Below are 15,306 nucleotides of genomic sequence, written 5' to 3'. Positions count from 1 at the left end.
GTGTAACACCCGTCGTTTCTTGATGACGTAGTTTGTATGCGGCTAAATTTGTCTATTGTGTTTATCTTGAGCTGTCTACGGTTGATTCGTGAATGGACACGGCGTTTTTATTAAGTAGTCCAATTGCCCATTTGAACATGGACTGGAAAACTGCTTAGATATCGTTTAGCTGTGCACATCTGTGAAAATGAACAAAGGGTGGCTGGAGCTTGAGAGTGATCCAGGTGAGAAAGTTCGACAGACAGAGACGCTAAGTAACGTTAGCTTCTACATAAAGCGAAGTGGACAGTTTAGCTCCATATGCAGCTTGACTCAGGAAAGCACCTTTGGTTCAGCACAATTTAAAATGATTAATTAGGATTTTAAATGTGGACGGGGTAAAATATATGGCGAAGTAACAGCTGATGTGATGATGAAGGATGCTCGGCTACGCTTGACGTTTGTTATACGCCTGTCTCTTTTGTATGATATTGAATCATTAAATAAAATATCAAATACTTTCAGGGCTGTTTACACTGCTGGTGGAAGACTTTGGTAAGTCACACTTAAATGAAACAGTACAAACTTGTCATGAATATTTTTAACACTTTTTACAGCCCTTTATGGAAGTAAAAACAGTAAAAAATGTTTTCCTGCAATTGTATAAACTCTTTAGGCGTGAAAGGTGTCCAGGTGGAGGAAATATATGATCTACAAAGCAAGTGTCAGAGGTATGTAACCATTCAGGTGTAGCCCTGCTCAGTTACACAGTTCGTATGTAATGATTTTTTTGTTTGTAGCAACTACAAAATTAAAAATCTTTGATTTTATTGTGTTTTTCAGCCCTGTCTATGGATTCATATTCCTGTTCAAGTGGATTGAGGAACGCCGGTCTAGGAGGAAAGTTAACACCTTGGTGGATGAGACCTCTGTTATTGATGAGGAAATTGTAAATGATATGTTCTTTGCTCATCAGGTTAGTGTTCATATAATCTTTAAAAACTACAACAATTACAAAAATAATTAGATTTTCTTTTCAATTAATGATAATGAAACAAATAATCAGTCATCAGTGCTAATTGGATCCATTTAATGACATAATATAAATACCATTAAACAGCATGTTAGATAACTGTTGGGTATTATAACTGTACTTGAAGAAATATAGTTATTCATTTTTTTATTTTAAATTTTAAATTGCAGTTGTTTAATGTTTTTTTCTTTTTGTATGTAGTTGATCCCAAACTCATGCGCCACCCACGCATTGTTGAGTGTGCTTTTGAACTGCAGTGGTGTTGAGCTTGGAACTACTCTGAGTCGCATGAAGGCTTTCACAAAAGGATTCAGTCCTGAGGTAAAATGTTGTTCCATTCATATGTATGCCATGTATTATGTCATGGGGATAGGTTAGGAAGAGAACTGGATCAGAACTGACTTTGGCTTCTCAGTTTCTTACTAGTCTGTTGTTTCTCATTTGCCCCCTTTAACTCACTGTCATTTAATTTTCAATTTTTATGTATTTTTTAGAGCAAAGGTTATGCAATAGGAAATGCCCCAGAGCTTGCTAGAGCACACAACAGCCATGCCAGGTAGGTTACAGTCAGTGGTGCATTTAAAAAATTTCATGCATCTGTGATTCTTCTGGAAGAAAAAAAAATTTGATTGGTTTGCTTTACTGAGGTGGGTGTCGGGGTTTGCACTTTTATCAATTTCATGTTCTCTCTTTCTGTGTTTCTATGGAGACCGGAGCCCAGGCACCTACCTGAGAAACAGAATGGGATCAGTGCAGTGCGGACCATGGAAGCCTTCCACTTTGTAAGCTATGTGCCCATCAAAGACAGACTCTTTGAGCTTGATGGACTCAAGGCATACCCCATTGATCATGGTAAGAGTCATACTAAAATACAGGGTTCTTCATTGTAACATTAATTTAAAGAATGTAGAAATGGACATATAGTTTTATAGGCTTGAAAAATATCTATCAAGTCATATTATATTTTAAGACTCCACTGTAGACTCAAAAGAAAATATGGACATATTTTATGCTGTCAGTTGCTGAATAAATAGCATTACATCCAGTCTTGTCTTAACACTAAAATCTTGATTTGACCATTTCTATGCTGAGCTTGAGTGTGATGTACAAAATTGGTACTTAAAGTATAATATAACACTAAAATTTAGGTCCTTGGGGAGAGGAGGAGGAATGGACTGATAAAGCTCGGCGAGTTATCATGGAGAGGATTGGACTGGCCACTGCTGGGTGAGTGCTGAGCTGCTCAGGTAGTAGTTAGTCATATTCTGCACATAGCCATAAGGCTTTATTCTCATGCTGCTACTCTGCTTATTTTCAGTGAGCCGTACCATGACATCCGTTTCAACCTGATGGCCGTGGTTCCTGACCGCAGAATGAAATACGAGTCCAAACTGGAAATTCTAAAGAAGAATAGACAAACTGTCCTGGAGGGTCTACAGAAGGTGGGCAACATGACAAGGTTTTATAACACACATAACACAAGGCACAGTTCTTCACTGCCAGAGAAGTTGGTAAAGTCACATGTAGCTACAAAGCTTTGAAACAACCATCGACACTGAAATGCATTGTGCAATTATGTGAGCAAATCAGATGAAGTATTAAAGATTAAATTATGACATAAAATCAAAATGAATAAATATACGTGTCATCATTTCAGATGATCCGGCTCACCCAGCCAGACCTTGTCCACGAAAAGAAGCAACAAGACACTTCCACTCATGATGACTCGACTACAGCGATGAAGAAAGAGAACGACGCGGAACCTGTAACATCCCAGGCCGGTGATAAGGCTTCTTCAGGTATTTTAGTTGTATTTATTCATCCTGTGAGGTATGTAGGAGCTTTTCGTGATTATAAAGTGATATATCCCCTAATTCATGATTTAGATTCAGTGGATGAGTCAGGAGGTCAAGCCAAGGAAAATCCCAGCTCTGCAGGGAACACAAAGGTCATGGGCAAACCCCCCGTCCCCACTGCTGGAGGTGCTCAGCAAGTCACTAGTCCCAATCCTATTGTTCAGCGCCTGCCTGCTTTCTTAGACAACCACAACTACGCTAAGTCTCCTATGCAGGTAAAGAAAGTGGTCAAAAAATGTAGGCCCTGTTTAAATAAGTGTATTGCCGTTTATGTCAGAATTGAAGAATTATGCCATTCTTATCAATTCTGTAGTAGAAATGCCTGGAGGCATTTTGCCTATAATATAACAGATTGACAACATTTCCTGTGGAGCTTATTTGAAAAGTTTCTGATTGTCAGGAGGAGGAAGATCTAGCTGCTGGAGTTAGTCGCACTCGAATACCAGGACCTCCTCAGCCAAGATCCTCTGATGAAGATGATTATGAGGATGATGAGGAGGAAGTAACTGGTTCCACAAGCACATCTAGCAGGTGAGCAGTATAGTCTATGTTTGTAATTTATGATAATTGTTTTCTTGTATATGATTTTCTGAGTTCACTCAAAGAATCTAAAACCTTTTGAAATAATTTTAATTTTTTTATGATTTTAGGTTTAGACGGAAAGCAAGCTTGCGTTCACGGCCAGGACGGGTCACAACTGGAATGGAGAGCCAGATTGCTCTCAGTGTCTTGGCTGAGAAACTTAAGAAGGAAGCTCAAAGGAAGGATGCCCTAAATACACCTCTTTCAGTGCGCACAGAAGGTCGCACCGGGGGCATTTGCATCACGTCTGCTTCACAGCCTTCGCCAACGCCGAGCAATGAGAGCACTGACACTGCCTCAGAGATTGGCAGTGCCTTCAACTCCCCGCTGCGATCACCAGCACGCTCCCAGGCTGCCACGCGCCCGTCCAGTCCAGTTGCATCCCATCTGTCTCGTGTGCTCTTTGGAGAAGATGAGATGCTGAGACTTGACTCTAGGCATAACCGTGCCGTAAGAGAACTGGGTCCCTCTGTCAGTATAGCCTTGTTACACCTACAGGAAGATGGTGTCATCTACGCTCTCCCTCCATCTGGTGAGTACACAAGATCATTAGTGTCATTTTAAGGACTGCTGAAGTCAACGTTTTGTATGCATCACTTAATATTTAGAGAACAATCAAAGCACATTAATCATTCTGACCAGTTGAAGTAAACAGTTTGTGGATATAATGGGCACAACAAAACACATTTTAATTATGGGCTCTCTGTGTCTAACAACATTTAATAGATGTTAGTACTGTACTTTATTTCTTTCCTGTACGCTAGACTTAGCTGCCGAAGGCACAAAACGACCTAGTACTCCTGAGAAGACAAAAGAGAAAGTTCAGGGAGGCCTTGTATCAGGAGAGAAAGAAGAAGTGAACAAAGGAGATGAGCGACCAGTTGTGGAGGTGAAGGATGAAGAAACCAAAGACGGGTCAGAGTTAAAGCCCACTAAGGAAAAACTGAATGCTATGGAAAATGCAGCAGACACCAAGTCCCCTAGGGATAAGTACTCCCCCAAAGTAAGTCCAGAAATACCCTCTTTTAAAATGCATTGTAATGTATGTACCTTGATATGCTTAGGAGCTTGACGTTTCTTTTTGAAGGACAATATTTCCACAGGTTTTGCTTGTGCTGCCAATTAAAGAGCTGTAAAAAAAAAGCAAACAGTTGACGTTATTCCATCTCTTGTAGGAACTGCTTGCACTGCTGAAGTGTGTGGAAGCTGACATTGCCAATTATGAAGTGTCTCTAAAGGAGGAAGTGGAAAAGAGAAAGAAATACAAAGTAGGTTCATTTTAACTGCAATCAAGTGTGTGCAACACAGTGTGTAACAAAAATTGTTATTGTCTGTTAATGAACATCTTTATTTGCTCAGATTGATGATCAGAGGAGGACTCATAATTATGACGAATTCATCTGCACCTTCATATCAATGCTGGCCCAAGAAGGTAGTCTGTTCACCACTTTTGCTGCTTTTTATCATTTGCTTTTTAATTCCTGCATTCTTATATCAGTGGGGGGAAAAGAGACACGCGTCCTCTCTGTAACCTCCAAATATAATAAAATGAATATTTTAGTGCATAAAGTAAATGAAGAAAACATAATTAAAATAACAACTGTAGCCTTATAGTCAGCTGTATTGTGTTTTTTCCCTAATCCTTTGCAGGAATGCTGGCCAGCCTTGTGGAGCAGAACATTTCTGTGCGTCGGCGGCAGGGTGTAAGTATCGGACGCTTGCACAAACAGAGGAAGCCTGATCGCAGGAAACGCTCCCGACCTTACAAAGCCAAGCGCCAGTAATTATCAATAGTCATATTTTCTGTAAGTTGCATAGAAAAAAACTAATTAGCTGCACCTTCTCATTAATGCATATGAGTAATATACAGTAGTCAGAGCCTCCAATGCCTAACAAGATCAGCAGTGTGTTCACAGTTCTTTTACCATTTATGTATGGATTTAACTCAATTTTAGAGTCTGTAAATCTTCTTGTGCCATTGGTCTTGTAAATATGAAAAAAGTGTCTCCAATAATGCACCATAATATTGAAGGATCTCTACAGACTTGTGATCTTGTGATCAGTTTGGGTTGATTGTTGGAGTATGATATATTTCTCACAATGCCCTCTGTATTTCACATTGTAAAACTGTTCTTAGATATGAATTATTGCTTTCTCGTCAATATCTGTCATTTAATATTTTCACAGTGCCAATGAAGTATTGAATGTTTGGGTAAACAATGTCATGTGTTTTAATCCTCCATTGCATTGCAGCTTAAATCCATTCAGCGTAGGTGTTTCAGTATATAACACAAAAAAGCATATTTTAATTGCATTTTTACAGGCAGTCTTAATCTGGGTCAGGTCTTTTTCTTTGTTACAAGACTTCCCAGTGACCATGGATCTCTGTTTATAAATATTTTCCTGCAAATGAACAAACTCTTTGTAAGTGAACCAAGTCTCAAGTGAGTGAATATTGAGTGGACTGTGTGCTGTTGTTTTGTACATATGTATCTGTATCTGTTAAGTGCCCGTCATGTACGACGAGTGCAGATCTTGCTGGTTTATACTGAAATAAAGTCAGTTGAAATATCTTGGTTTTATCCATGATTAAGTGTATTGAACCAGAAGTAGACTATTTCGTTATTTATATCTCTTTAGTTTTCCTAGGGTATAGGTACAAAAATGGGCTCAAAATAGATCTTGTTTATTAGATTAAGACTTGCATTTATTAAGTACAGTACTTTATTGTAGTGAAAGTTGGCGTACACCAGGGAGGGCAGACCTTCAGACAGGAAATGGTCTTCACAAATAAAAGGAAATTCTGATTTACTGCAGTAAAACTTTTGTATGTTTTTATTTTAAACGTTAGTAAGTTTATTTAGTATTTATTTGTGAGAAACACTATTTTTGTATTGAATAGTATAACCTTATTGTATGTCTTAATAATTATTTTTAATTATCCAGGTTTTCAGACACCCTTAAGGTGAAGTTACCACAACTTTCTATTTTATATTCATTTCTCACCAAGTATTTTGCATCTGGTTATGTGATCCTAAAATAACGTCACAGTAGAGTGCTCACAGTGGCCTATATAGGAATCAGAGCTAAAAAAAAATCCCACACCCTTCAGCCATAAATCTTCAGTGGAGCAGATGTTTCACATTTGAGAGGCTGGAGCCAGTAACTGCTTTAAAACCAGTGTACTTTAGTCCAATTGATTATCAAAATGCTTTATTAGACTAACTGGTTAAATAAGTTCCCCAGCTCAGGTGATTTCATTAAATGGTCAGCAATAACATTGTAGCCTACAAAAAATCTGTTTTTTTTATTAAACGTTTTTTTTCACTGTGTCAGTAGGCTCACGTGCTACATTAGGTAAATCCGAATTTAATAATTCAGCAAATATTTCAGGTTCTTACACCTAATTTGTTCTACTACTACCTACTAAACTAAATGTTAATGTATTTAAACCGCAATATTCTGATTTTCCTCATGCAATTACTTGACATTTCCCCCAACCATTTGGTTAAAGGATTATCGGCTACCGAAAATGTGCGCATTTTTTCTACTATTCTTGATGTTTGGTGTCTCGGTCGACGGCCAATGACGCGACGGGTGCTGATCTCCGGTAGTGTACCACAGATCCCGGTGACTCGAGACAGCCGGGCGCCGTGCACGCGCACGCAGCAGCTTCAAGGTCCCACCCATTGCGTCAGCGCGCTCCTTCGCCCTCCCCGCCAGTGCGCGTGCTCCGTGCGGGATGCTGAATTGTAGGTGATGATGGCGGAAGGGGAGCAGCGCTGAGTTTCCTCTGAGTTTTTAGCACAGCTGTAGAACCGTCCACCACATCGTTTCTCTGCGTCGACACCTATCCCGAGGCGATGGGGAACGAGGCCAGTATGGAAGGGGAGGGACAGGCGGGACAGGCCGGCGCCGCCGTCCCTGCAGCGGGGGCTCCGGCTTCCATTTCAGCACCACCGGACGCTGGACAGCTCATCAAGCCTAGCAATGGAGCGCCGGCCGGAGGAAGCGGCGCTGGACCCGGGCCGGGGATTAACAGGTAGCACCGATAGCTAGGAGGCTCCTCCGCCCAAGCGGGCACGGAAAGCAGGCAGCGTGGCGTGTAGCCCGCGTCTGCGCGGTGCGTAACGTAGATGTGAGATCCACCGACTGCGTGGAGATAGACCTGAATGGGCGCTTAATTATTTATTTCAATATCCCTGTCAACACAATTCGCCGCCCCGTTTGAGAGCCGTTCCTGCTCTTTGGCAGCACCACCCAATTAGTCAACATCAATTCGAGTCGAAGTCGAATTTAATATGCAACGCTTTCGGTGCGCAATCAATAATGCGCGGTTGTAGTGTGGAGACGGTTCGACAGTGGATTTCTCCGCCCGTTTTCACGGTGTCTGTCCCGAGGCATCACTGGCTAAGTGTGATGAATGAAAGAGCGACATGTTCCCCCATCGTAGTGAGCCACGGCCAAGTCAATAGCAACACTCGGGAGAGGATCTGAGAAATATGAACGTGTCCACAGCCTCGGGTGATGAATAAGTCAGAAATGTAAATGATGCAAAGTGCACTGGCTCTCACGCCGAAGGGCTCAGGCGGTTCCATTACAGGCTGCTTTCCTCAAGATGCTTCGACGCGAATACCAGTAAATACAGAGTCATTCTGAGAAAGCGCCTTCCTCTCGGCGAGGGGACGTCTGTGTCCCGATGGCAGCGCTGCCGCCAGATATCACCCGCGTCATGAGCACAGGACCATAACGCATATGCCACGGCTGTCTCACTTATCAGATCTCACTTCACATCACCATGCAGCCAGGGGAAAATTGTTTTTTCACCATGAAAAGGTAATTTCTTCAGAAGGAGTGGTGTTGCATCTCTTCATAAGAAACCTACACACTGAGGCCAGACAAACAATGCTGTGACAGACTTACATGAATATCAATTATTTTGCAAGTTACATAAAGAACGTTGCTGATGTGCACTGGGGGAGCGTCGCCCGATAAAATGTGAGCCTCTTCCAGAATACATCTGAGAGCGCTGGTGCGTAATCACATGTAGCCTGTAGGTCTGCATATTCTGTGTGTGTGTGTGTGTGTGTGTGTGTGTGTGGGAGGGATTACCCTTCCAACAGGATCTGATATTGCCTTAATTACACAGTTCAACAGTTGTGCAGCTCAGCGGGCACACGCGGAGCCACAGCTGCATCTTAGATTCGCCACACCTGTTTACAGTCTCTCTTCGCATCTAAGCAGATGAATGGGATTCTTCAACATTCATCCCTTCCCCTTAAGGCTAAAATCCATTTCTAAAAATGTTGTCTCTTCTCGCCGACCTATCACTTCTTTTCTGTTATTACGTAATGTGATGCTGAGCTATACGTGCTCTCCAAATAGTCCGCACCGAAATAATGTTTACTACCGTCCGTGGTTCTTGTTCTGGCTTTGTTTTGCCGATCAGCCTGTATATTCACCCGTGGTGTTGGTTTGAGGGCTCATAGCTTTCATGTAGCCTCATGATTCTTTTATATCTTGATTTGTCTGTGGCATCCACCATGAGGTGTCTCATAAAGGGATGGTGAGAGCTGGGAGACTGTGCACTGAGAGACACAGAGAGGGATGGTGAGAAAGTGCACACGACTGATTAAAATGCTTTTCCTAAGATCGCAGGCATATTGCCTTATAATATTGCTCCACAAAGGACTCGTGTGAGGTGAGAAACAATGAGATGAGTACTTGGTTGATAGAAAGGAGACTGCCATTCTAATTAAAAGAAGCTGTCAAATTTAAGCGTTTCAAAGAAATGGGGGCATAATGCGGAGTCAAGAGCAGTCTCTGACGCTGAAGGGGTTCATTCTCATGGTTGTGTCGTGCTGCCAAAGTGTTCTGTTTTGCAGCCGAGTAAAGACATGTACTTACGCTATCAAGTGATATCATGCTATCAAATGTTAGAGAGAGAGTGAGAGAGCGAGAGAGAGAGAGAGAGAGAGAGAGAGAGAGAGAGAGAGAGAGAGAGAGAGAGAGAGAGAGAGAGAGAGAGAGAGAGACAGCTACAGTTCTTGAAACCCCTGAAAAGAATCAATACAGTCATGTTGTAAGACACAACGTGCAAACAATATGTTCTCATTACTAATTTACCCTCAGCAATGAAAGCACTGTGCAGCAATGGGCTGTGTACATTATGGAGCCAAATGATTCTCACAGCAAAGTAGTTTTTATTATTCATACAGGATGCAGAAGATGAATGGCACCGCTCACACTGTCCAACAACACGTGCATAAACCTAACAGCTGCAATGAAGCCATTGTGCTACAATGGTTTGATGAGTTATTTTGGATTCCTCATCAAATCGGTGGTCAAAGATTAGCCAGTTTGTCCAGTACTTAAAGATGAAATGTCTGCACATAACTGAAGCGTCAGGGCCACCCAGCTTTGTTACAGGGTGTACTAATTAGTTTAGCACATTTGGTACCGGGTCCTGTTTGTCTTAGCCTTTGTCACTGGGTTGAGTAATTAAAAAATAATTTGTTTTCTGTGTGAGTCCTTTTCAGTTTGTGCGAATTGAGGACAGGGCAGCTGTTTGAAGTTTGCTGGGTGATTAGGGATAAACAGCATCAACTAAAAGCAGTTCTTTAGACATTGTGTTTCAGAAATTACTTGAATATGTGTCAAGTTCCCTTTGTTCCTTGCAGAGCTCGTCAGGTCCAAGAGCCTTAGCATGAAAAGGTAAATCTGTCCACATGATAAAATAACGTATGTCGTCCTATGTGCATGTATCTTTACATGCAAACGGTCTGATGGAGCTTTAGCTTTTCTGTACTGACCTTTAAAATAACTACCCAGTCAGCAGCAGACAAGTTTCACTTAGAAGCATTTCCAATGGACAGAGGCATGAATCAATAAGAAATATAAAGTGTCTCCATTACAGAAGTACTCATGCAGATATATTGCATCTGGCTAAAATGAAGTAGGCCTATCAGATAGTTTCCTCCATGCTAACTGATATATGGCACGAGTGCAGGATCACATTTTAAAATATACCGGACAAGAGCCATTTCAAATAATAGGTTCACACTTTGTACCAAGCGGTTTGTTCATTCAGTCATTTAGTCAGAATTGCTTCTCTCAGTTAAACGTGGTGAGTGTGACCGGCAAGGATCACTAACTAGTTCTCTAATAGACTCTATGTATGTATATTATACAGACGGTAGAGGTTTTGGAGGTAGTGGCGTGATCACTACTTTGTCTTTATGTTGATGAGTGTGCTCCACATGTTGACTTTTTCAGCACAACGCTGGGATCTTATCACATTATCGAGGCTCTGTGGAGAATCCACGTCTCTTTCTGCTTCCTCGTGATAGGAACTTTCACAGGGACCGACCCAGCCACGAGGAGAGATTGGCAGCTTACAAACCCTTCACTAATAACATTGTGATAAGACAGGCTACTTGCTGGGCTTTCAGACACAAAGCCACAAGTTGTTCTCGGTGGGACGTTTGCTGAGAGATGAGAAATATCTAAAGAAATCGTTGGAAAAGGTGTCCTCCTGTTTAAAGTCTTCCTCTGAGTCTCATTAAGCCGTGCCCGAGGCTTTGCATAAATCACAAGGGACTCAAGTTGGTGTCTTTACTTTTCAAGTGATAATTATTATGTGAACCTTCTCTTCAGCTGGTGAGGACACTGAGCACATTTAATCATTTCAATCCAGTTTGTCTATGATCTGTTCGATGTAGCACGTCCTCAAAGTCCAGTTTAGTCTCTTAGTGAGACTGTAGGTTTAAAAAGTGCCAATATTTCCTGATGAGCAGGCTGCAGTGAACATAGGGCTAGTGTGGTGTGATTGCAACGAGGTTAGAGTAGTGTGGCAGCTCAAGTCACTGGCAGTGATTCACAGTTGCTAACATGCTCTATTTTAATTCCTGTATTCTTGCCTTTATTTCCACCCTTCTCTCGCTGCGGATGCGGGGCTGCTGCTGAGACTGTCTTTGAAGATGACGGCCGTGACAAAACAAGGTCTAAGTTGTTATGACAGTGGAAATTCTCCATTCCCGTTAAACTATTGGCACTAATGCCTAAGGGCCAGAATAAGCAAGAAAGCCAGAAAGTTTACAACACAGTCTTCTGGTACACTACCATTGTTCCCACCAGAGCAGCTCCAAAGAATCAGTACACAGTGATAGAGGCAAATAAATGAGTGTAAGATATTGTCAGTTCTTTCACTATTTTAAAATAAATACTTGGATGCTACATTTGATATTTACAGGTGATAAATCAATATGACATATACAAACTAGATTGATTTAATATATAAAATATTAGCACCTACTTGCTATTCTCACATCAAATGTCCTCAGTCAATCCAGAGGTTGCTATGGTTACGTTTAATGTAAGTGCTGTTGCTGCTCATATAGTGCAGGATGGCAGAAGAAACACACACGAAATCCTGTAATTATTGTGTAAATATTCACGTGAGAGCAAATCAGTTTCAGTTAGAAATGCAATACGTTTTTCCACCCTGGAGCACGCTGAGGTTTTAATTAAATAGACTGAGTTATAAATGGGATTTCATCTGTGTCTAAAGAATGGAAATATTACGATGACGTCAATAAAATGTCACGTCTGTGAATGGAACTGCCACGGGCCGAGTTGACGAAACCTCAGATTGGATTGTCAGGATTCGACCCTAGCTCAGCGTCTAGGTCTAATGTGCACCTTCTCCCGTGTTGTCTCTCTGCCAGAGCGCCTCCTCCGGACCAGGGTCCTAAAGCAGGAGTCCAGAGTGGCCATGGGACGGGAGACAGGCTGGCCTCCCATGATACCCCTCAGCACGCTGCGCCCCAAGGAGAGCACGGCCAGGGTCACGTGTCCAGGAAGAGCCTGCAGGTGGATGTGGGCGGCGGCAGGACGGGGAGGTCCCCCTCCGTTTCCCCGGACCGAGGCAGTGTTCCCACCTCCCCCTACTCCGTGCCTCAAATCGCACCCATGCCCAGCAGCAAACTGTGCCCCGTCTGCAAAACCACCGACCTGATGGGCACCGGGGACGTCAACACCTGCACGCAGTGCCGCTCCATGGTGTGCAACCAGTGTGGCTTCAACCCCAACCCCCACCTCACAGAGGTAGGCAGCGCTGCTTCATAATGGCTTTCCTTCTAACAGCACATAATTACAACGTGTTTGATTAAAATGTATGAAAAAAAGTAGAATTAGATTGGACTCACTCAGCACCGTCTCAACTTTAGGCTAGTGTGGTTGTTTATTGCATGTTTGAGCAGCATAGAGGCTGAAGGCAGCCATGCCTAGTTTGGACCCCTATGATATGAGTCTCTGCTGTCACTCCACCCAAGTCACAAACACAGTTGCCATCCGCCATCGTGCATTCACATGGAAAAAACAGAGAGCGAACAAAATGCGTGCACAAATCACTGCACAAACAAATGCTGAATGAACTCAGGCGCCTTTTAGCTTCAAGCCTAAAGGGAATACTTGCAATGGAGTCGCCGCATAACATTGGCTAACCATGCTCATGTCTACAGCTGTCAACAAACCACCAGGACATGCTAAGAAGTGTGTTAGGTTTTAATCAAGCTGTTGAATCCACTTTAAATGAGACCTGGTGTCTGTACATCAGCATAAACAGCACTTCACACTGATATTAAGTGTATAAATGTGTGTTTTAAGGTACAAATACAAGATTCACCTCTTACAAATGAGTGAGTGTGTGCTTTATTCTGTCCTCTGGTAATCATTTCTCATTGACATTTGTGAGTAAAGCTGGTAATGACTATTGTTATCAAGTTGACCGTGACAGGGAGTCAGAATATGAATTAGATGCTTGTTGGTTGAGAGCTGTGAACTTGTTGTTTGCCTTGATTGATGAAGAGTTTAACGAACTGCTGGACTCGCGATCTTTCATCCCCACACACCAGATTATCACACAATTCGTTGCTGAAGTGCCCATTGACATATTGGTCTCCTTCTATTAGGTGAAGTGAGTCATGGGTCCTTATCTTCAGCGAGTACTACGTTGTTTTGCAGCAGATGTTACACAGCAAACGTACGCTAACACTTGAACAATGGTCCGTTCATCCTCTATGACAAGGACTTGTGAGCATTCAAATCCTGCCCAGAGCCTCTTCCAAACAAACTTTTTATAGCTTAACAGCACACGCCACGATTCCTCATCGTTCACAGTCATTCACATGCATCTAAGCATTCATCACTTATAACAGGTAGCTGAGAAAGCCTATTGCCTTCATCCTGAAATAAATGACTTGCCTCATTTGAATTAGGTTATGCTTCACTGTTACTGTGAGTCAAGTGTGGCTGTGTCATCTGTCACAAAGTTTCACGTCAACTCCAGTGAGTCATGTTGCAAATTGCAGCCAAGATGCATTGTGTGTTGAGATGGCCTGCAGGCCATCGGGCCGTAGCTGTGGGCCAATAAATGCTGGGATCCAGGGAGTAAATAGGTACTTTTTGAACTATAAGTATACGGGCCGTAAGTGCATGCATTATGTTGGAAGGAGGAAAAAGTATAGGTGGAGACAAAAGTAGAGACAGACTGCACAGAACAGATCACGGCTGATGAGCAAAGGCGTGCATGCGGAGCGACCTGCAGAGGATGTTACGGGTGTTTTTCAGCTCAGCCTTGGTGAGGTTGTCAGATGCTGGCAGGGAAAGAGACGTGGAGGAGAAGCGCTCGGCCTCTGGAGACTGGAAGATTTACCCCCTAAACTGCTTAGCGTGGACCGGGCCTTTGCCTCACTGCAGCGTAGCCCGCACAGGCCTATCGCTCATCAGCCACAGCGATGATGGACGCGCAGGTGCCGCTGAAGGTGATGATAGCGCTGAAGACAGCGATGACTGGAATGAAGATTACAACGGCAGCCAAGACAGGCAGAAAGATAGCCGCGAAGAGGGGACCGAGTGAAAACTCCTTTCTAAGCAGAAACTGAAATTGATTCCTTAAAAAACACAAATCACAGAGGCATCTGACCAGTGAAGACAGATTCAAGATTCTGTAGGATCGTGATGCTTATTTTCAATTGAGCATCTGGTGTTTTGACAGGAAAATCCCCTTTGTCATAAAAACATAAAGTTATTACTCTTCTAGCATTAGTCTCTTGATAACGACAAGAGATGTATCTGTTTGCAAATAGTGCAGAGACGCAACCTTCCCAGATTATAGGGATGATATGAAGCGAAATCTGTTTTTCAAGAGGATTTTCCCTCAAATTATAGTAAGATGGAAATGCTGATTAAAGTGTTAGTAACCAAAGGCGAGATTTTAAATTATGCTTGTTCTGTTCCAAGTCTCAAACGACGTCTGAAAACAGGAATGAAAAGAGAGTTTTTTTAAAAAGACGCAGCAGTAGTCTGCCTTATACATCCAACACAATACGTTTTTCATGAGGGATGGTTTGAGAGATTATCATTACTGTTAAAATACAGGTCAGAAGTTTGTTAACAAGCCTGCTCTTGCAATTGCAGACTGCGGAAAGATGTAAACAGTGAGCTACAAACAGATGTTACAAAGCAATGTGTCATAGGGCTGTCAGTCAAGCTGAGGAGACGAGGGCCATTTATACAGGCTGGAGATGCTCAAGCTGTCATACATGTGAGCTATTTGTGCAAGTAATCATGCGATGTAGAGAACACCATGATAAAATGAATGCCATTAAAGATTCATTTGAGTAAAGAACATGGTCTCAGCAGAAATCCACGCAGTCAGAGAAATACAGTACGAAGCAAAGAAAGAGACATGCAGATAGAGAACCACAGGGAACACGAGCCCTGTGAGACAGTGAACCTACCACAGACACCTGACAGTGTTCTCCCACCATCATAGAGGGAAACATCTGCTTTATA

The 15,306-nt window shown here is 42.4% G+C and overlaps 2 protein-coding genes across 3 annotated transcripts in view; both read left to right on the top strand.

The window, feature by feature from the left end:
- Window positions 1-14: 14 nt before the first annotated feature.
- bap1 (BRCA1 associated protein-1 (ubiquitin carboxy-terminal hydrolase)) lies at window positions 15-6,022 on the top strand. The gene is made up of 17 exons (XM_029150199.3): window positions 15-224; window positions 505-534; window positions 656-710; window positions 823-955; window positions 1,214-1,333; window positions 1,507-1,568; window positions 1,722-1,864; window positions 2,161-2,239; window positions 2,331-2,454; window positions 2,670-2,811; window positions 2,899-3,083; window positions 3,269-3,399; window positions 3,519-3,982; window positions 4,215-4,453; window positions 4,626-4,718; window positions 4,810-4,882; window positions 5,101-6,022. Exons 1-17 carry the CDS (start codon window positions 188-190, stop codon window positions 5,232-5,234), a joined length of 2,244 nt encoding a protein of 747 aa, XP_029006032.1. The 5' UTR covers window positions 15-187; the 3' UTR covers window positions 5,235-6,022.
- Window positions 6,023-7,178: 1,156 nt separating this feature from the next.
- The window catches only part of bsnb (bassoon (presynaptic cytomatrix protein) b), a 49,526-nt gene continuing 41,398 nt past the window's right edge, over window positions 7,179-15,306 (top strand). For both annotated transcript variants that reach the window (XM_029150101.3, XM_029150099.3), the window contains exons 1-2: window positions 7,179-7,492; window positions 12,177-12,555. In XM_029150101.3, coding sequence (XP_029005934.1) covers window positions 7,314-7,492; window positions 12,177-12,555 — 558 coding nt within the window. In that variant the 5' untranslated portion in view covers window positions 7,179-7,313. The remainder of the gene's footprint in view (window positions 7,493-12,176; window positions 12,556-15,306) is intronic.

The sequence above is a fragment of the Betta splendens genome, chromosome 5, assembly GCF_900634795.4.
Source record: "Betta splendens chromosome 5, fBetSpl5.4, whole genome shotgun sequence".
Taxonomy (NCBI): Eukaryota; Metazoa; Chordata; class Actinopteri; order Anabantiformes; family Osphronemidae; genus Betta; species Betta splendens.
This window is presented reverse-complemented; position numbering and strand designations above follow the sequence as displayed.